This window comes from Amphibalanus amphitrite, unplaced genomic scaffold (genome assembly GCF_019059575.1).
Source record: "Amphibalanus amphitrite isolate SeventyFive unplaced genomic scaffold, NRLGWU_Aamphi_draft 000056F_arrow, whole genome shotgun sequence".
Taxonomy (NCBI): Eukaryota; Metazoa; Arthropoda; class Thecostraca; order Balanomorpha; family Balanidae; genus Amphibalanus; species Amphibalanus amphitrite.
Window position 1 is genome coordinate 865,160 of NW_024881552.1, and position 16,373 is coordinate 881,532.

The following is a 16,373-nucleotide window of genomic DNA, read 5'->3' on the forward strand; positions in this document are numbered from 1 at the left end:
ATCTTTCCTGGCTGTATGAGTGACGTATGAATGGCTGTATGACGATAGTCTCATCCAGTATACGTACATAGGGGAGAGTGGGGCAAAGCGGCCACCCGGGGCAAAGCGGCCACCCATCGTTTTAGCCCTTCATAGCTGGCGTCAGTTCCAATTTATGGTTTCCAATTATACTTCTCTTCACGGTCGTTCGAATGAGCCAGACCGGGGCTTCAGGCCCATCACCATTGTTCTGTGAAACACGGAAAAGCATTTCTTGCCAGGTTACCAACTATGTTTACAATTTTTAAATGTTATGTTATTCCATAACCGTTTTGGAATTTTTATAAGCGTTCTTGTCCATGCATTGCATGGTTATCGTACATGTATTCTACCAATTTTAATGTTTTTTACCCCACTAATAGCTAAGCTGGAATATTTTTGTCTCGGACGGTATGCGCGGGGCAAAGTGGCCGGGGCAAAGTGGCCACCCCCCAATTGGCCATAAGCTGCTTCCATCTGGATAAAAAACATTATTTATATTGAAATGTGTCGTCATGCATTCATCTTGGCCACTTTTCAGTTGCATGAGTTACCAAATAATGCAATTAAATGTTTATTTTCATGAAAATCCTTTCTTTGTTTACCTACAGGTGGAAGATGATAAAGTAAACATCCATCCTCGATTAACCTTGTCACCATCAAATACACTAGTCGTACACGAGGCAACTATTTTGTTTCTCATATCGGGACTTGAGAAGACGCCGGTGGCCGGCCAATATGCGTAGGTTTAAAGTTTTGTCAATATCTTTCATATGTGAACGCCTTTGGAAATAAAACGCAGTTGAAATAAAGGCAACTTACTAGGGATCACATTGGTATAGAAAGAATCTTTCCAAGTTTAAAAATCAAGCGTTGGCATCGCGAGAAGCGTTGGGGTGGCCGCTTTGCCCCACTCTCCCCTACATGTGTCAGACCCTCTCAGTTGGTGACGCGTGGTGACCTCTGTCGGCAGCTGGTGACGGAGGGCGCCACCAGCCAGGCGCCGCACAACATCAGCACCAACGTCTCCAGCTCGGCCATCACGGTCCGCTGGCTGCCCGGCTACAGCGGCGAGCGGCTCTTCGACCAGCGCCACTCAGTCTGGTCAGTGACAGCCCAGGGCGGAGTGCGGTGTACGCTGGATAATCGGTCAGAGGAGAGAGGAAGCCCATAGAAGACTCAAAGAACAAATGGGCTATTGATCAGAACTGTTTACTTAGAGAACCAACCAGACTATCGAGCAGTCAGCGCCTGTGAGTCCGAAAATCAAGTAGAAAAATCGGCCCGTGAACGGGAACACATATGATCGCTCCCCACAGTAGGCAGATGAGAGGGCCTGTACTAATTATTTTGTCCCCAACGATGCATCGATACGCCCAAATCTATATGCTCTTCACTTCAGTACCTATCGTTTTCCAACTCCTCACCCCCTATCTGTGCGACCCCCCAGGTACCGTGAGGAGGGCGCCAGCAACTGGAACACGTACGAAATCAAGGCAGGTGACGACGTCACGGACCAGGTGACCATCTACCACCTGCCGTCCGGCACCGTCTACGAACTCATGGTGGCCGCCAAGAACGAGCTCGGCGACAGCCTCTTCTCCGAGCAGGTCTCCGTCCGAACGCTGAGTACGTGGTTGAGGGGACTGGGAGGGGATCATGGTCTCTCTGGGCGGAGAAGAGGCTGAGACGGCGTGCCTCGCATGTAAGGACGTTGCTAAGTGCAAGAGAAGGGCGGAGCGGGGTATGTTGTTGAGTGAGTGCAAAAAAAGAATGGGCTGGGTAATAGATATGCCAGATCAACGAACTCGGGCCGCCTGTTCGGTCAATTATATGTAATGTCCCGCTTCAGCGCTTTATACGTAATACGTGTACTCTGTATGACCCCTTGTGTCTGTTTCCACCAGCCACGGACGAGGTGGCTGGAGTGGACGCCGGAGCAGACACGGCCGCATCCAGGAAGGAGGCGCTCGACGGAGACGGTAACTGCTCACTGTTCCTTTCCATCTTTTTATCTTTTTGCACCGATGGTAATTCTCGTATTGCAAACTCTGTTTTCAGACATGACTAGCTGGGACAGCATGTCGATCATCTTCTCGAGCTATTTTCTCACAGTAGAATGCCTTTACCCGAAGGCATAACTTGTTTTTAGACTTGCTGCGCTTACTTGCTATTATTAGTCCACGCCCAGACGCCGTCAGACACCATGCTCCTTCTGAGACGTTCCCCTGCCACTGCCCCGCCTGACCTGACCCTCCCTCCCTCTGTCAGACAGTCCCTTTGCACGGTCTGACTTGACTTCCTCCTTATCTGACAGGCCCCCTGCCCGGAGCGCCGGTGGACCTCAACGTCACCGAGTCTCACGGCGGAGGGTTCCTGGTCTCGTGGAAACCCCCCGTGGAGAGTACACACGTGCCGGTGCTCCACTACGAGGTCCATATGAAGGTGGCGGACGGCAAATGGACCAACCAGGGAGACCGGAAAATCACCAAAACCAAATACATAGGTGAGGAACTGATAGGCAGCAAGTGTAGACTTTAGAGCTAGAGGCTAGGGCATGAACTAGAGACTAGATGAACGTTTTCAACCCAAAGCAATGCTTCCTCTCCTCCGACCGTTACACAGGCCTTTGTCTCCTCCCCTGGTCCTGCCAACTGACATGTCTTCTGAGCCCTTCCTTTCCGCTTCGCAGTGAGGCAGCTGCACGGCGGCCGCAAGTACTACTTCAAAGTGCTGGCGTTCTCGGCGGCGGGCAGTACTGCCAGCGAGGAGCTTATGTACGAGGTGCCCGAGCACGTGCAGCAGAAGGCCATCACTGCCGCGCTGGTCGGCGGACTGCTGCTGCTCATCGTCTCTATCATCCTCTCCATCTGCACCGTGAAAATATGCAACAAACGGAAACGGCGACAGCAGGAGAAAGGTGGGAGAGGGAGAGGAAAGGGGAACGAGGAGGAAAGGAGGGAGACGTTGGACTTTGGACGCATTTTTACATGTAACTAAATATGCCATCTCGATTCTCAAATTAATTCAACATCAGGTTCCGTGAACATTTCTGATACAAAGCAGCCGTTATAAGTCCGCAGATCGAGCTTGCTTCTCTGGCTGTTGGCAACTCAGACCCTGAGTAACGCCTCCCCCCCCCTCCCTCGTCAGAGTACAACATGGTGGCGTGTCGTGTCACCGAGAGCCGCAGCGTGGTCAACAGTCCGGCTCCGGTACCCAGGTCAGTGGGGAGCCGCGACAGGGAGTCGTTCTCCGGATCGGGTGGCACTGCCATATATATACATACAGTGTATCAAAGACCGTCTGATTCGACATTTTAGACTAGAGGAAAACAGCTGTCCTGTGTTTACGGAGCGAGCGAAGCGAGCGGAGTCTTTTCTTAGATTAACGGAAATTTCTGAGTATGAGCGGCCGGCCGGCCGGCCGGCCGGCCGGCCGTGGTCACGGTTTTGCGACGCTTATATCTCAGCAACCACTTGTATTACGGAGCGAGCGAAGCGAGCGGAGTCTCATACTGAATTAAGGGAAAATCCTGAGTATGAGCGGCCGGCCGGCCGTGGGGACGCTCTTCAAAAGCTAATATCTTAGGAACGGGACATCCGCAGGGTTGGCAGGGGGTGGCAAAAACTGGTTTTTGCCAGTGGTTTTAACCGGTTTAAACCGGCTGGCAGAAACCCTGGTGGCAAGAACTGGCAAAAACTGGCTAAAACTCAGATGGCCAAACCTACAACTTGTCTAGTTAGGAATGGATTTGAAATGTACAAATGCATTTCTGGTAGTTATATAGATGCACTAAACATTCTAAAGCTGCCTCATTACTTATCCCTGCTTAAAATGTCTATGCATGTCGGTAGACATCCACAACGGAACGTATTTCCATGTAGGGGAGAGTGGGGCAAGACAGCCACGGTAAGTAAGGTGCCATGCGGTGCCGTGCGCATATCAGTGGCAGATGCCCCTTCGCACTTCTGATTGTGCAGGACTCACCCAGTCACCCTTGCACTGGCTCTTTTGTCACCCCAAAAGGCATCTTACTAGCTCCTTATGGAAAGCCCATGAAAATGTTTGAGTTATGAAGCATTTCAATGGTCAATGTCACTTCTGTTTGAAAGCATAAAGCTTTCACCGAATTCTCCTTAAAATGCTTCATGTTCAAATTCATGTCCAAGCATAGCATTGTGATATTTCTTAGTTTTTGCCAGTTTTTGCCACTTTTTGCCGGTTAAAACCGGTTTAAACCGGCAAATGGCATAAACTAGTTTTTGCCGGCAAAAATGCCAACCCTGGACATCCGATTGACAAGCGGTCTTCTTTACTGAATGTCACTTGGACGTAAAAGTTCTGTGGTGTGTTGGCCACCATGCGTTCTTCCCAACCACCGCACGTGGCGCGTGGTAAAGTTGGACATTTTTTAAGAACCCCCAAAATTGCAACCTCAATAACGGCACAACGGTTGGGCCGATTGAATTGAAACTCGGTAGTGGTACACAGTTAGGTCTCCATCAGATAATTCATCTGCATGTGTTAAGGTTGGGGTGCTACAGCACGTGCGCACGTGCAGGGGGCGCTCCCAGATCTCGAGAACGGCTGGGCCGATTGCGCTCAAATTTGGTACACGGTTGGGGACCAGTTAGTAGGGTGCCGTGCAAAAGTCAGTTTGGACCCCGCTTGCACGTGCGCACGTGCAGTGTGCCGCTTCCAGATCTCGAGAACGGCTAGGCCGATTGCGCTGAAATTTGGCACATCGCTAAAGACCGGTTAGTGGGGTGCAGTGCACAAGTTAGTTGGAGGTGCCCCCTCGCAATTTCGCACGTGCAAGGCCCATCCTCTCGCTCGCTCCGTTGGTCGCCCAAAAGGCGTTTTACTGGTCTCTATGACGTGCGCATTCGGAGACACTTGGGTTGAAGCGAGGTTGTTCAGGTAAACGTTTAACTATTATCCCACGTTGCGTATGAGTTAAGTCCGGTACCATTTGGCTAAGGTCTGTGTGAGTTGATCCATATTCCATGTATCTATCCATACGTCTGCTTTATTTCAGAGCGCTGGAGCGACGTGGAACCATTTCGCTGGATCATTACTGAAGACAACTGCCAAATGTGTACGTGGATTTCAGGAAAGCAGATTGATACAAATTCATCTATCGTTTTAATCAACGTATCCTACACAATCGCCAACGTTTTTATCCAAAAAATGACCGTTGTAGAAAGCGCCATACGAGTGAAGTGTTTGAATACGCGACAAGCGCGCTGCCGACTAATTCCCACTCCTGTTTCTGTCCACAGCATTCCTACAGTTCCATGAGGAGAGGTGCCCAGTCAGCCTCGGTGGATCAAGTGTGCATTAGTGGACTCAAATTCCATTGACAGTGGCCCCACCGCGGCCTGGCCCAGACAATCGACAGGGAGGACTCCCAGGACGACCTCACTCAGTGTCACACGGTCCGTATTCCTCTTTGTGGGCCTGCTCCGCTGGGAGTGTGACGGCTGTCGGCTGGCGGTCGGCCTGCATTCGGAGACTCCGTGTCTAAATAGAGTGATTTGGAGAGATCTCCAGTGTTAAATGGCGGTCGTGTGAGATTTCCACTGCTCACTCGGTGAAGGTTCCAGTGTCATAAAGACTAATATGATCGTTGAGGCGATCGGTGACTGTCCGTACAACACCGTACGTACGGGGTACGGCGCTGACGTCAGCGCGGCTCATAGGGTCAGACGGCCAACGGTACACGCTTCTGGTGCGGAACTCTGACAGACGCACAAAATAGTATGCTGCTTTCAGAGAGTGAGTGCGAATTATGCTGAAGTGAATGACTTGAGCGAGAGCTTCGAAATATTACGAGGTGTGATCCTTCGCGGCAGGTGCGTCATGTTTTGTTATGAAAGAGAGGAGAGGTTATGTTGTTTGTGGCTATATGCACGTTAAATATGAGCTGTTATACATAAACAACGCATGTTACAATGATGCTTGGTCTCAAAGATCGAAAATGTTGACGTAGGGCTGCTGGTTGCATTTCAGCAACGCTAGTGAGCGCGTTTAGGACATGGCGAGCTCTTTCACTTAGTGAGAAATGTTGCTGCAAGTGATCTACGAGTACCTACTTCTGGTGCGTGAGGGCTCCGCGGCCACGTCTCCTATTGGCCACACGATGGCAGCGCTAAGCATAGATGCCTTCTGTGAAGCTGAAAACTACAAGGCATCATGTGCGCTGTCCAATAAATTTGTTTACGGTGAATCGGCCAAGACTCATTAAACGTTTACCACATGCCGAGATATCCCTTTAACATTAGCACGTGCATTTGGGAAATGGCTTCGGCCCGCCTCGGCTAATGTTGAAGGTATTTGGGAAACGATTCGGCCCTAGGGCTTTTTGATTTTCCCAGACAAAGTTTTACTGAATATTCTGAGCGGAAGAACCAATTTTTTTTTCTAAATAGTCCGCCATCCATTAACAGATGGCCAGGAGTGCCCCCACCGCAGTCCCAGCGACGCACAGAACCTTACGTTAAAGGGACCCTCCCACCTTAACATTAGTTTTGAGTTGAGATAGCCAAGTTTGCGGCCAGGCTCAGAAACCACCATTTATCCTGGTCGCAACCCCCGCAGCTTTATGGTGTTCAAGAAATTTCTTTCCTTTACTTGCAGGGTGGGACCAGCGTGGTCCCTATCTCTTAACCATTACGGGAATCTGATGACGTCATCAGGCTTTCGAACGTCCGTTAAATGTTTGACTAAAACGTTTTGTAGCACGCGATGGAATATGCTGCTTTGCGCGCAACAAATGCCGCACTTTCAAATAAAGTCGCTAGGAACAGCGGAGATCCCAAAAAGTAAACAAAAGTAAAAGTCTAATATCTTGAAAACCGGTGAATATTTTTCGATGAAATTTGGTAGATATTCGTTTTTGCTCTTTCTGAACCGAGCGACATCACTTTCATGCCAATTCATTAACTTTTTTGAAGGTGGGAGGGTCCCTTTAACCCAGAGAACATAAAAAGAACTAGTCGCGGCACTCCCTGCTAAGAAAGTGAAATAAACACAAAAAAAAAACAGAATGATATCATGATACCATGCAAACAGATAAGTAGTCACGCCAAATCCAGCAATGACTGACCGCTATACCGATGCTACCCCATAGGACCACATACATCTCAGAAAGCAAGCATGCAATTTAGAAAAGTGATAAGCAAGTGAGTAGATTCGCATGCACAAAGCAATACCAAAACAGGTAACACTCTCACTCACATGCACGCCCAACACATGCATACTAGATATATATATACAAGGGTAGAGGCAAGTGCTGGTCAAAATTCATGCAAGGTCAATATATGCCGTCCTCCGGGTCTCATCCAACTAAGCGAGGCTTGTTGTTGGATGAAGCCCCAGTGGACGTTATGGCGTTTTGTTTCAAAGAATTCAAAATTTCAAAGAAGATATTTACGAATTGTGTGTTCACTAACAGCAACAGCAAAAGTGAGTGACTGCGTGTTTACATACTTTTGCTGTCAACGTAATTCAACTAAACAAGAGCCCTGTTCGGGTCCGCGCAAAATATTTTGCTGAGTGTGAAGTCACACATGCGATGATGTCAGCCGCCTGACTCCGCCCATGCTCCGCCCCCTCTCCGCCGGTTCGCAAAGCCGAGGGCCACGCGACACGCGGCGAACCGTGGCGCGGATGGACTGGTGTGTTTCGTTCAGTTACTAAGTAAAATGCGTTCAAATGTGGTTAATAGCAATGTGCCACTGAAAAGAAAGATAATGATACCAAAACAACACCATACTAACCACTTACAATAAGAAATATATGAGGGTAAACTTTAATCCGCGCCACTTTCGCCTCCTGCAGCTACTATTTTCTTCTTGCGCAAAACTGAAAGATTTTGCGCGAGCTTACGTCACACGTGTGACGTCATACGACGAAGGGCGGAGCTTGGCACCCGACAGACCCGAACTGCGCATGCGTGGTGCAAAATTTTGCAATAGGATGTGCTGCCCGAACAGGGCTAGCGTTATCGTTCCAATGCCAATGTATTTATTGCTGCAGAACATGTTCGGAATAATAATCATTTCTACATAATGCACGCAAAAAAAAAAACGAACAATTTAAATGCGTGAAGCATCTTAACGTGCCACAATGAAACATTTGATATTGTTCCAGCTGGGATCCAAGACGCGTTTGATTCAGCGTTTCACCCAATTTTTAGTTTTCATCACGGTTTCCTCACTCCTGCTGGACTCCATATCTTTATTCTAAGTTCTGGCGCTTCACCATCTTCATCCTCAGCCTTTTCAAACCCTAAATAAGGGGGAAGTAGGAATTTCATCTTTCATACTCAACGCAGCCTAATAATGAAAAACACACAAAAAAATAATCACGGTGACTATAAATATGAACATAGTATTAATATAATATTAACACAATATTAAGATTTAAGTGTAAAATATCAAATGAATATGATATCAACTGTTGCGCCGGTACGGCATGTGGTAAATCTCTTCCCAACCTTGGGCTGTGAAAATGCAGTTTTATTCACCTCGGTTTTTGGCTACGGACCTCGTGCCTACCGGCACTCGGTCCTCCGCACAAAAACCTCGGTGAATAAAACGCATTTTCCCAGCCCCGGTCGGGAATATATATTGCCACACGATTATTAATGTCGATGTAATAATGAATGACTATGAGTGACAATGACATTGTGGTTCGAGGTGTGGAAATAACAGCGCTTCTCAAACTGAGGAATCGCAATCGGGTTACTCAAAATCCGTGGGATGACCTTTTGAGAGGTCGGTTATTGAATCGACCATCATACCGACTGAGGGGAGTAAAGTGGTGGTCGCCCCAAGCGTAAGAAAATAATTTGTGTGATTGGCTTGTTTGGGGCATTTGCGTGCACTTAGATTAGCAAGCGCACCTACAAATATAGCACATGTACGAAAAAAAATATGACATGTGAAGTCAAACCTACATTTCGCATTGTGCAAAACCATTCGAAAGAGGAAAACAACTTAACAAATTTTCTTTCGCGGCAGGAGCATCGCTTGCCACAAGAAGGTATCGGCATCGATCTCACATCTACCCTTTGCGGTCACAGGATACAGGTAGGAGTGCTCTTCGACCATCCATCCTTGGATACGATCTGACCTTATCAGGTATAATGTCGAAGGCTTCACGAAGAGGAGCAATGTTTTACAGGATCTGCCTGTCAGTGTTATTACTTGCATCAATATCCTGAAACAATAAAGATATTTTATTCCCGCAAGCCGTCCTCCTTCTGTTGGTCAATAATGAGTGATGATTTCTTCGGACTTATAATCCCCGAAAACAAAGCAGCTAATGGAGTCGGTCTCAGCAGAAACTGTGATACTGAAGCACGTCGAACTCACCATCCCCGGTACCATGGTTTTGCAGCTGTCTGAGCCACAGCCGATTCAGAGCAGCGCTAACAGAGCGCGGCTCTATAATAAGGAAGCCGTACCTATTATCCCTACAGCCTCTGCCGGAGACAGTCGTTCCGACGCACTGCCATTTACCGGACGCAGGAGAGCTTTGATTGCGTGCCGCAGATCCGGGAGCTAAGTACCTACCGACACGCTCAGCGATCGGAACAGGCGGTTCTGTTTTGTTCAGCTGGATAATGACTTTCGGCGGTATTTAAGAAAAGTTCTTAAATTTGTGTACCAATTAGGTTCAAGACTCTACAAGAGCAAAAACTTTCCTAAGCTGACGGGCCTGAGCGCTTTTTAGCCATTTCGTTTACTTTATTGAATTGAAACGATTTAATAAGGATATTTAAGCATAAATGATTAACAAACATGTGGGCTTCTCTTAAACAAAGAAAATATACATATGCGTCGATATTTATTTTGTCATCGGTTCCATGAAAAAAGATTGATACAAGTCCACAATTTCACAAAAGAACATCTCACTCTGCATCATTCGCCTTATAGGTTGATTACCTAACCCGCGCACCGACGGGGGTCTGCGCCAACTTCGCACCGACGGGGGGGGGGCGGATGACCGCCCCCCCCCTGAGATCTCGAGAACGAAGCAAGATAGCGACAAGCGGTAAACGGCATCGGATACGCACGGTCAAGATCTACAATTTTTACTAGGGTCATTTTCAGGTCAGGTCAAAGATGACGTCACAGGGGTCGAAAAAGTCAAAATGGCGGCGCTGGATAAGGAGAGAGTTTTTCTCGAATAACTTTCGAATTAGTCAAGATAGGAACAAACTAAGGGCAGAATCGTGATCCCCTCGTCAATCCGCATCGAATGATATATATGTTGACCTCGAAAGGTCAAGGTCAAAGGTTGACCTCAGGTCACGTGACCTCGAGGTCATCATGTATATCATTCGATGCGTCTTGACGAGCTGAACACAATGAGACCATCCACGCGTCTGTATCTTGTTCCTGTACGGAGTTATTGGCCAAAAACCTTTGGTGACCTTTGATGACGTCACATGACCTCACAGCTGCCCAACAGCAAAACAGACCTCAAGGTAGTGAAGGTTGATCGTATATGAAGTCATGTATGGTATATGGGGCCATTCCGACCCGTTTTAGTGGTAAAAACAGGGAGTTGATTTTCCCCCATTGACTTATAATGGGGAGGTCGCGAAATTGACCTGACCTTAGGTCACCGATAGCAAAATTCCGAGATAGGTATACAAATTGTAGCTACTAATGACCTTATAACATCCTGCGACTTTCAAAGGCCTCCGACATCTACTGTAGCTCTGGCACGGTGACAAAGTTGCAAAAAAGTGACTTGAGGTTGGGTCATTCAAAGTGACCTGGTGACCTGACCTTGAAAGGTAGGAGGTTCAAACTTGCACACCATGTGTAAAATTGATGAGGGTATAGTCATACCAAATTTCCTCCGGCCTTTCCACGGAGTCCGAGTCGGTCGGTCTGGCTGTGAACAGGTCGCTGATCTGCTCCAGTGAGAGTCCCCTGGTCTCGGGCAGAAATCCGGCGGTCAGCAGCGCCATACCCAGACTGGCGGCCGTGTGAACCACAAACGTCCCGCCGAGGCCGAGCGACTCCCGCATCATCGGGTACAGCTTCAGCATGAGGAACCCGGCCGAGTTGAGGCACGTGACGATGATGATGGCGCCGCGCTCGCGCAGTCCGCTCGGCAGCAGCTCCGAGGCGTACGTGAACAGCACCGGGCCCAGTAGGCAGAAGTGGGCGACAGCCACCAGCAGGGCGCCGGTCAGCGCCAGGCCGCCGAGCCGCGCCTGTCGCGCCGGCTCCAGCAGGCAGTAGGCGGCCACGGTGGCGCACCCGGCCGCCGAAAGCGCGCCGCCCAGCCGCAGCAGCGTCAGCCGGCCGTACCGGTCCACCAGCGGCAGCGCCGCGCCCACCAGCAGCAGGCCCAGCGCCGGCACCAGCAGCGCGCGCTGGTAGCTGCCCAGCGGCAGCGCCAGCGGCTCCAGCACCAGCGGCGTGATCTGCACCAGCGCCGAGCCGCCGCACCAGCCGACCAGCGCCATCGCCACGCCGCCCCGCACCAGCGGCCGCAGCGACTCGGGCCGGCACAGCGACGGGGCGCCCTCCGACCCGGCCGCCGCCGACTGCACGGCGGCCAGCTCGACGGCGGCGTCCGCCTCCGGCCGGTAGAAGGTGATCGCGCGGCGCGCCTCCTCGGCCGGCCGTCCCCGCGCCAGCAGCCAGCTGGGCGAGTCGGGCAGCAGCAGCAGGCCGGCCGCGCACAGCGCCGGCGGCGCGCAGCCGGCCGCCAGCAGCAGCGTCTGCCAGCGCAGCCAGGGCGCCGCCAGCAGCACCGCCACCTGGCCAACGCCCAGGGCGGCGTTCAGCGCCGTGGCGGCCAGCGCGCGCCGGTCCGGCGCCACCACCTCGGCCAGCAGCGCGCGCGCCGGCCCCTCGGTGGCGCCCAGCGCGGCCACCATCAGCAGCCGGCCCAGCAGCACCCAGACGAACGAGCCGCCCAGCGCGGCGGCCAGCGCGCCGGCCGCGTGCGCCGGCATGGCCAGCAGGCAGAGCCGGCGGGCGCCGAGCGGCCCGGCCGCCGGCGCCGACACCAGGCCGCCCAGCAGCGCGCCCAGCATCGTCACAGACACGGTCCAGTTGAGCTGGCCGTCGCTGAGGAAGCGGTCCGGCTGGCGCGGCACCTGGATCAGGGTGACGCTGTTGATGCCGAAGGTGACGCCTAGGCAGATTAGAACCTGCGATGTCACCAGTAGGGCGAACGCCTGGTGGGATCGAAATGGAGATGTCAGAATGTCTGTTGGAGGCAAGACTACTAGGAAACATGAGCAAGGAAGGATTGAAGTGGTTGGCTAGAACGACAGGATAAAGGTACGAACTCGTGTGCATTTGACCGCGTAAGTAATGGCATAACCACAAGGCGAATGACTTAGATGTCCCCAACCCCGTCAGACTTTTCAAAGTTGAGAACGGAGAGACATCAGACTAGCGATCAAGTGCTTGCCCAGCGTCCGGCCAAAAATGCTGGGATGTATCAAAGAATGCCTTAACCCTCGCATGTGTGCGGCGTTTGCCAGCTTCTAATGTGTAGTGGGGGGGGGTCGGTTGGACCCCCCCCCCTTGCCGTTTGGCCCCTGATCGAGCTAGAGCTTCGCGGAAAAAACGAGCGTGTTGCCCGTGACGAGAGGAAGCCGATGTTACCCAATTTTAAGGTCCTAGGTCATTCGTTGACCTCCCAGGTCAGGTCAATGACCCAAAGCCGGGAAAATTGGGACCTATTCGAAAGTCGTAAAGTGTGGCTGCTAAGGGGTTTTCGGGGTGCTGATCACGAATATCGTGTTAGTTTTGATCACAGATGATGCCTTTAAGCATTTAGACCAGGTCGGGTCAGGTCAGGTCAGGTCAACCAGTAGGGGATGTGACGGGTATTCGTAGTACGTGTCAACCGCCTCTGACAGCTTCGTAACATGTTACGAAGGCACCAAAACTACTTCGTAAATGTTCAAATGGTTGCTAAATTCGAATTCAGCTCCAAAAACTAGCCTAGAAATATGTAAAACTCAAAAAGTGAGTCGAGGTCACCCGAGGTCACCAAAGGTCAATGACCTGACCTGACCTTCAGGTGACCTTGACACCCACCCTAATGCATGGGAGCAACATCAAATCACATGTTTGAACGTTTGAAACCACGAAAAGCTTGCAAACGCGCGGCTAATGCGAGCCGACATACGCCGAATCGCGATTCCGGCGAAACATGGTCTCGGAAAAGAGGTCACAGGTCAAAGGTCATTTGGGTCAGGGTCATGGAATTTTCAGGGTAGGTGTAAAATTGATCAATGCGAGGGTACTCAAAGTTTCGTCGCGATCGGCCGCTTTTTACGCGAGTTACTCGCGAAAAACCATGGGGGGTCCATCCGACCCCCCCCCCCCCCCCTACACATGCGAGGGCTAAAGTGAAGAGAAATTCAGCACACAAACAGACCCCGGCATGGTATTGTCAGTGCTCGAATGGATCGATCAGATCCCGGTGTCGGCCTCAGTTTTTGTGATCAGATGGGACACAGATCTGGCCCATTGTTGCTGGGCTGTGCGCGCGGCGGGCGCACGTGCCTGGAATGGTCTGTCTGACCTTGGTGGGTACCGGTGAGGGTAGCACCTCTCACTGGACAGTGGACACCCATAGTCTCCCGCGTCCCGCCCGGTGACCTCGGTCTGAAACATGAGGCCATGAGATCGTTACGGCGCACGCCCCGTAATGTCGCATGTATCGTGCAACGGCGTTTGTCCTGGAAGTTAGGTTCCTAACTTGGTTCACTCGCCTGAACGACACAGCTTTTTTAGAGACTGAAACAAACATCGGTGCACATTCTACACGATTAGAGACTGCAACGATGCCTCATGCTCAGCCGGCATGAAACCCAGCAAAAAGGCAACGGTAAACGATGCACAGTTGCCAGTTGGGTCCAAGACTTCCTCCGGATCATAACCGACAACGATTGGAAACAAACAATATCCCATCACGCGGAAGGCTGTAAGACAGTGGCCCTGGGCTGGTTTCAGCTCTATAACCGCTGCTCGGTCCGCTGTGGTGCCGGCAAGCTCTAGTCGCTGGTCGGCCAGCCATGGTCCCAGACCCCAGTAACGATCTTACGACGTCTGGAGTTGATGAGAGACCCGCCCATCAAGGCATAAATGAGGTGCAGGCTGCGGCTGTGGATGATTGCTGCCTGCTGGCACCCTGTAACCGTCGCCATGGTGACGAGATGTATAATATACGCGGAGCACAGTCTGTAGGTTTCACTCTGCCGCTCGGCAGAATAGACGGTGTCATTCGGCAACCAAATGATTTCAGTGAACCTATCTAGCTAACAATGCGTTTGACATGCCTGCGTCTGATCCGAACAATTGGTATTTAATCTTATCGGAGACCGTCTAAGTCGAATAACTTTATTTTGTTGCATGAATTGATTTAAAATACCCAACGTCCAGGAACGACTAACCGACACAACCAAACGCTAACAGCAGCATTATTTTCCGGCTGCGAAAAAATACAGATGACTCGATCCGAAGCTTCAATGCGCGACAAGATTACCCTCCCAGGGACCACAATCAGAACGCAATCAGCAATTATGCTGTTTCTTGATCTGGCCGTTGACGCCCACACACTGCTCATAAGGTGCTCAGGGAGGCAAAGTTTGGTTTTCGCTGCCATGACAACAGAAGGATGCCGGACAAATATCGAGCCTCTCAGTACTCAGCCTACTGTTAGTACTGCATGACTGCAGTAACGAGCAGCGTTTAGAGTTTGGCTTAGTTGCACCATGGTTACGGGCGTGGAATAAGAGGCATATCAAGGCAGAGAGCCTCAGTCCACTGACGCCCCACACACCCGGCGCAGTACTCGTCTGAAGCGTCCTCGATCATGTCGAATCCGCTCGTGAAGGTAGTGCTGGGGCTGCTGCTGACGGCCAACTTCGGCGCCCCGCTGGTCGCCGTGGTCACCAACCGCCACCTCTGGGAGGAGCCTATGGCGCTGCTGGTCGGCAACATCTCCCTGGTCTGCATGCTCATCGGCGTCAACCTGTTCACGGTGGGCGCATACGACGTGCTCCAGCTGCGCGCCGGCGGCCTGTGCCGCGCGCTCCAGTACTCCGGGTTCGGGTTCGGCGGCGGCTTCAAGATGGCCCAGCTGTGCGTGGCGGCGGGTCAGCTGGCGGCCATCTCCCGGCCGCTGGAGCACCGCTCGCTGATGGCGCGCGCGCGCCGCTGGGTGCTCGCCGCCACCTGGCTCACCTGGGCCGCCCAGGTCACGTTCGGTGTGATCGCCGTGTCCCTGGGCCTGCCGACCGCCGCCGACAGGGTGGGTGGCTACGGGAACAGCACGGTCGGCCGCTCCGAGTGCCGCTGGGAGAGCTCGCTGGCGGCCGTGTACGCCGTCCTGGCAGAGGTGCAGACCCTGCTCTTCTCACTGGCCACTGTCGGCACCCTCGTATTCACGGCCGCGGTCGGATGTCGCTCCAAAGCCCGCCTCACTCGAGAAGTTGAGGAGGTGGGATATAGGGCAGCCGCATCTGAAGAAAATCGCCAGTTGGTGGATAATTTCAGCGAGTTCAGGAAGATCGTTTGGGTGTTCACACTCACCGTGCCACTGGATATCATCACTCCGATGCTGCGGATATCTAGTCTGTGGTATCCAACGCCGACTCAACGCGATCCTTCTTCAGCTGCGCCTTTTCGGCTTGATCTTTGAGGCCTGGGGATACGGTCTGCTGAACGAAAAGCTGCGAGCTGCCTATAAGAAGACCCTGTGCTGTGGCAGGTGTGATTCTGACGCCGTGGAGCCCCTCCCCGCCGCTCCTCAGAGTGTGCCGCCGTTACTCACCAACAGATGAAACAGTGGGGGTCACAGGAACGACCCACAGCCACCGACAGCGGCAGCAGAAACCCCAGCACAACCAACAACGGCAGCAGCAGCAGAGGGAACATCGGCACAGCAGCCTGAGCTGGCGGTGGGGCCGTCACAGGCGGCGGAGAGCAACCAGAAACCAGACAGCAGCCAGAGCCCACAGCAACCAGGAACGGCAGCGGGGACATAAGCATAGCCTTCGAGATCGCGTTGCAATCAAAATGGCAAAGGGGAGTCTGAACATTCATCAGTGAAGCAATAGCAGGGCCACCACCGCAACAGCTACAACCAACAGGAACAGTTCCAGAAGCCCATGGACATGCTGAGAACATTTGTTCAAAGACGAAAGGTGGCCTCGAGTTTTTAGCAGTAGAAGGTAACCATCTTAATTTTGATATTCCAGTCATGGCAGAAACGATACGCTGGTACACGCGTCTGGATCTTTTTATCCGGCTCCCAAGGCCAGAAGGCAAAACAAGTGTTCATCCTTTTTTCTT

At 51.8% G+C, this 16,373-nt stretch overlaps 2 protein-coding genes across 3 annotated transcripts in view; one reads left to right on the forward strand and one right to left on the reverse strand.

Moving 5' to 3' along the window:
• LOC122378221 (protein turtle-like) overlaps positions 1-6,250 on the forward strand; it is a 32,004-nt gene extending 25,754 nt beyond the window's left edge. The window contains exons 11-18 of one of the 2 annotated variants that reach the window (XM_043359040.1): positions 992-1,122; positions 1,469-1,647; positions 1,926-2,000; positions 2,336-2,524; positions 2,711-2,938; positions 3,172-3,241; positions 5,060-5,123; positions 5,304-6,250. In XM_043359040.1, coding sequence (XP_043214975.1) covers positions 992-1,122; positions 1,469-1,647; positions 1,926-2,000; positions 2,336-2,524; positions 2,711-2,938; positions 3,172-3,241; positions 5,060-5,102 — 915 coding nt within the window. In that variant the 3' untranslated portion in view covers positions 5,103-5,123; positions 5,304-6,250. The remainder of the gene's footprint in view (positions 1-991; positions 1,123-1,468; positions 1,648-1,925; positions 2,001-2,335; positions 2,525-2,710; positions 2,939-3,171; positions 3,242-5,059; positions 5,124-5,303) is intronic. The other variant, XM_043359039.1, reaches the window with a different exon arrangement.
• A 3,113-nt stretch (positions 6,251-9,363) lies between these two features.
• Positions 9,364-12,010, reverse strand: LOC122378175 (glucose facilitated diffusion protein-like). The gene is made up of 3 exons (XM_043358930.1): positions 11,778-12,010; positions 10,905-11,696; positions 9,364-9,430 (listed from the first exon to the last, which is right to left on the reverse strand). The coding sequence occupies exons 1-3, from the start codon at positions 12,008-12,010 to the stop codon at positions 9,364-9,366; spliced, it is 1,092 nt and encodes a 363-aa protein (XP_043214865.1).
• Positions 12,011-16,373: the final 4,363 nt, after the last annotated feature.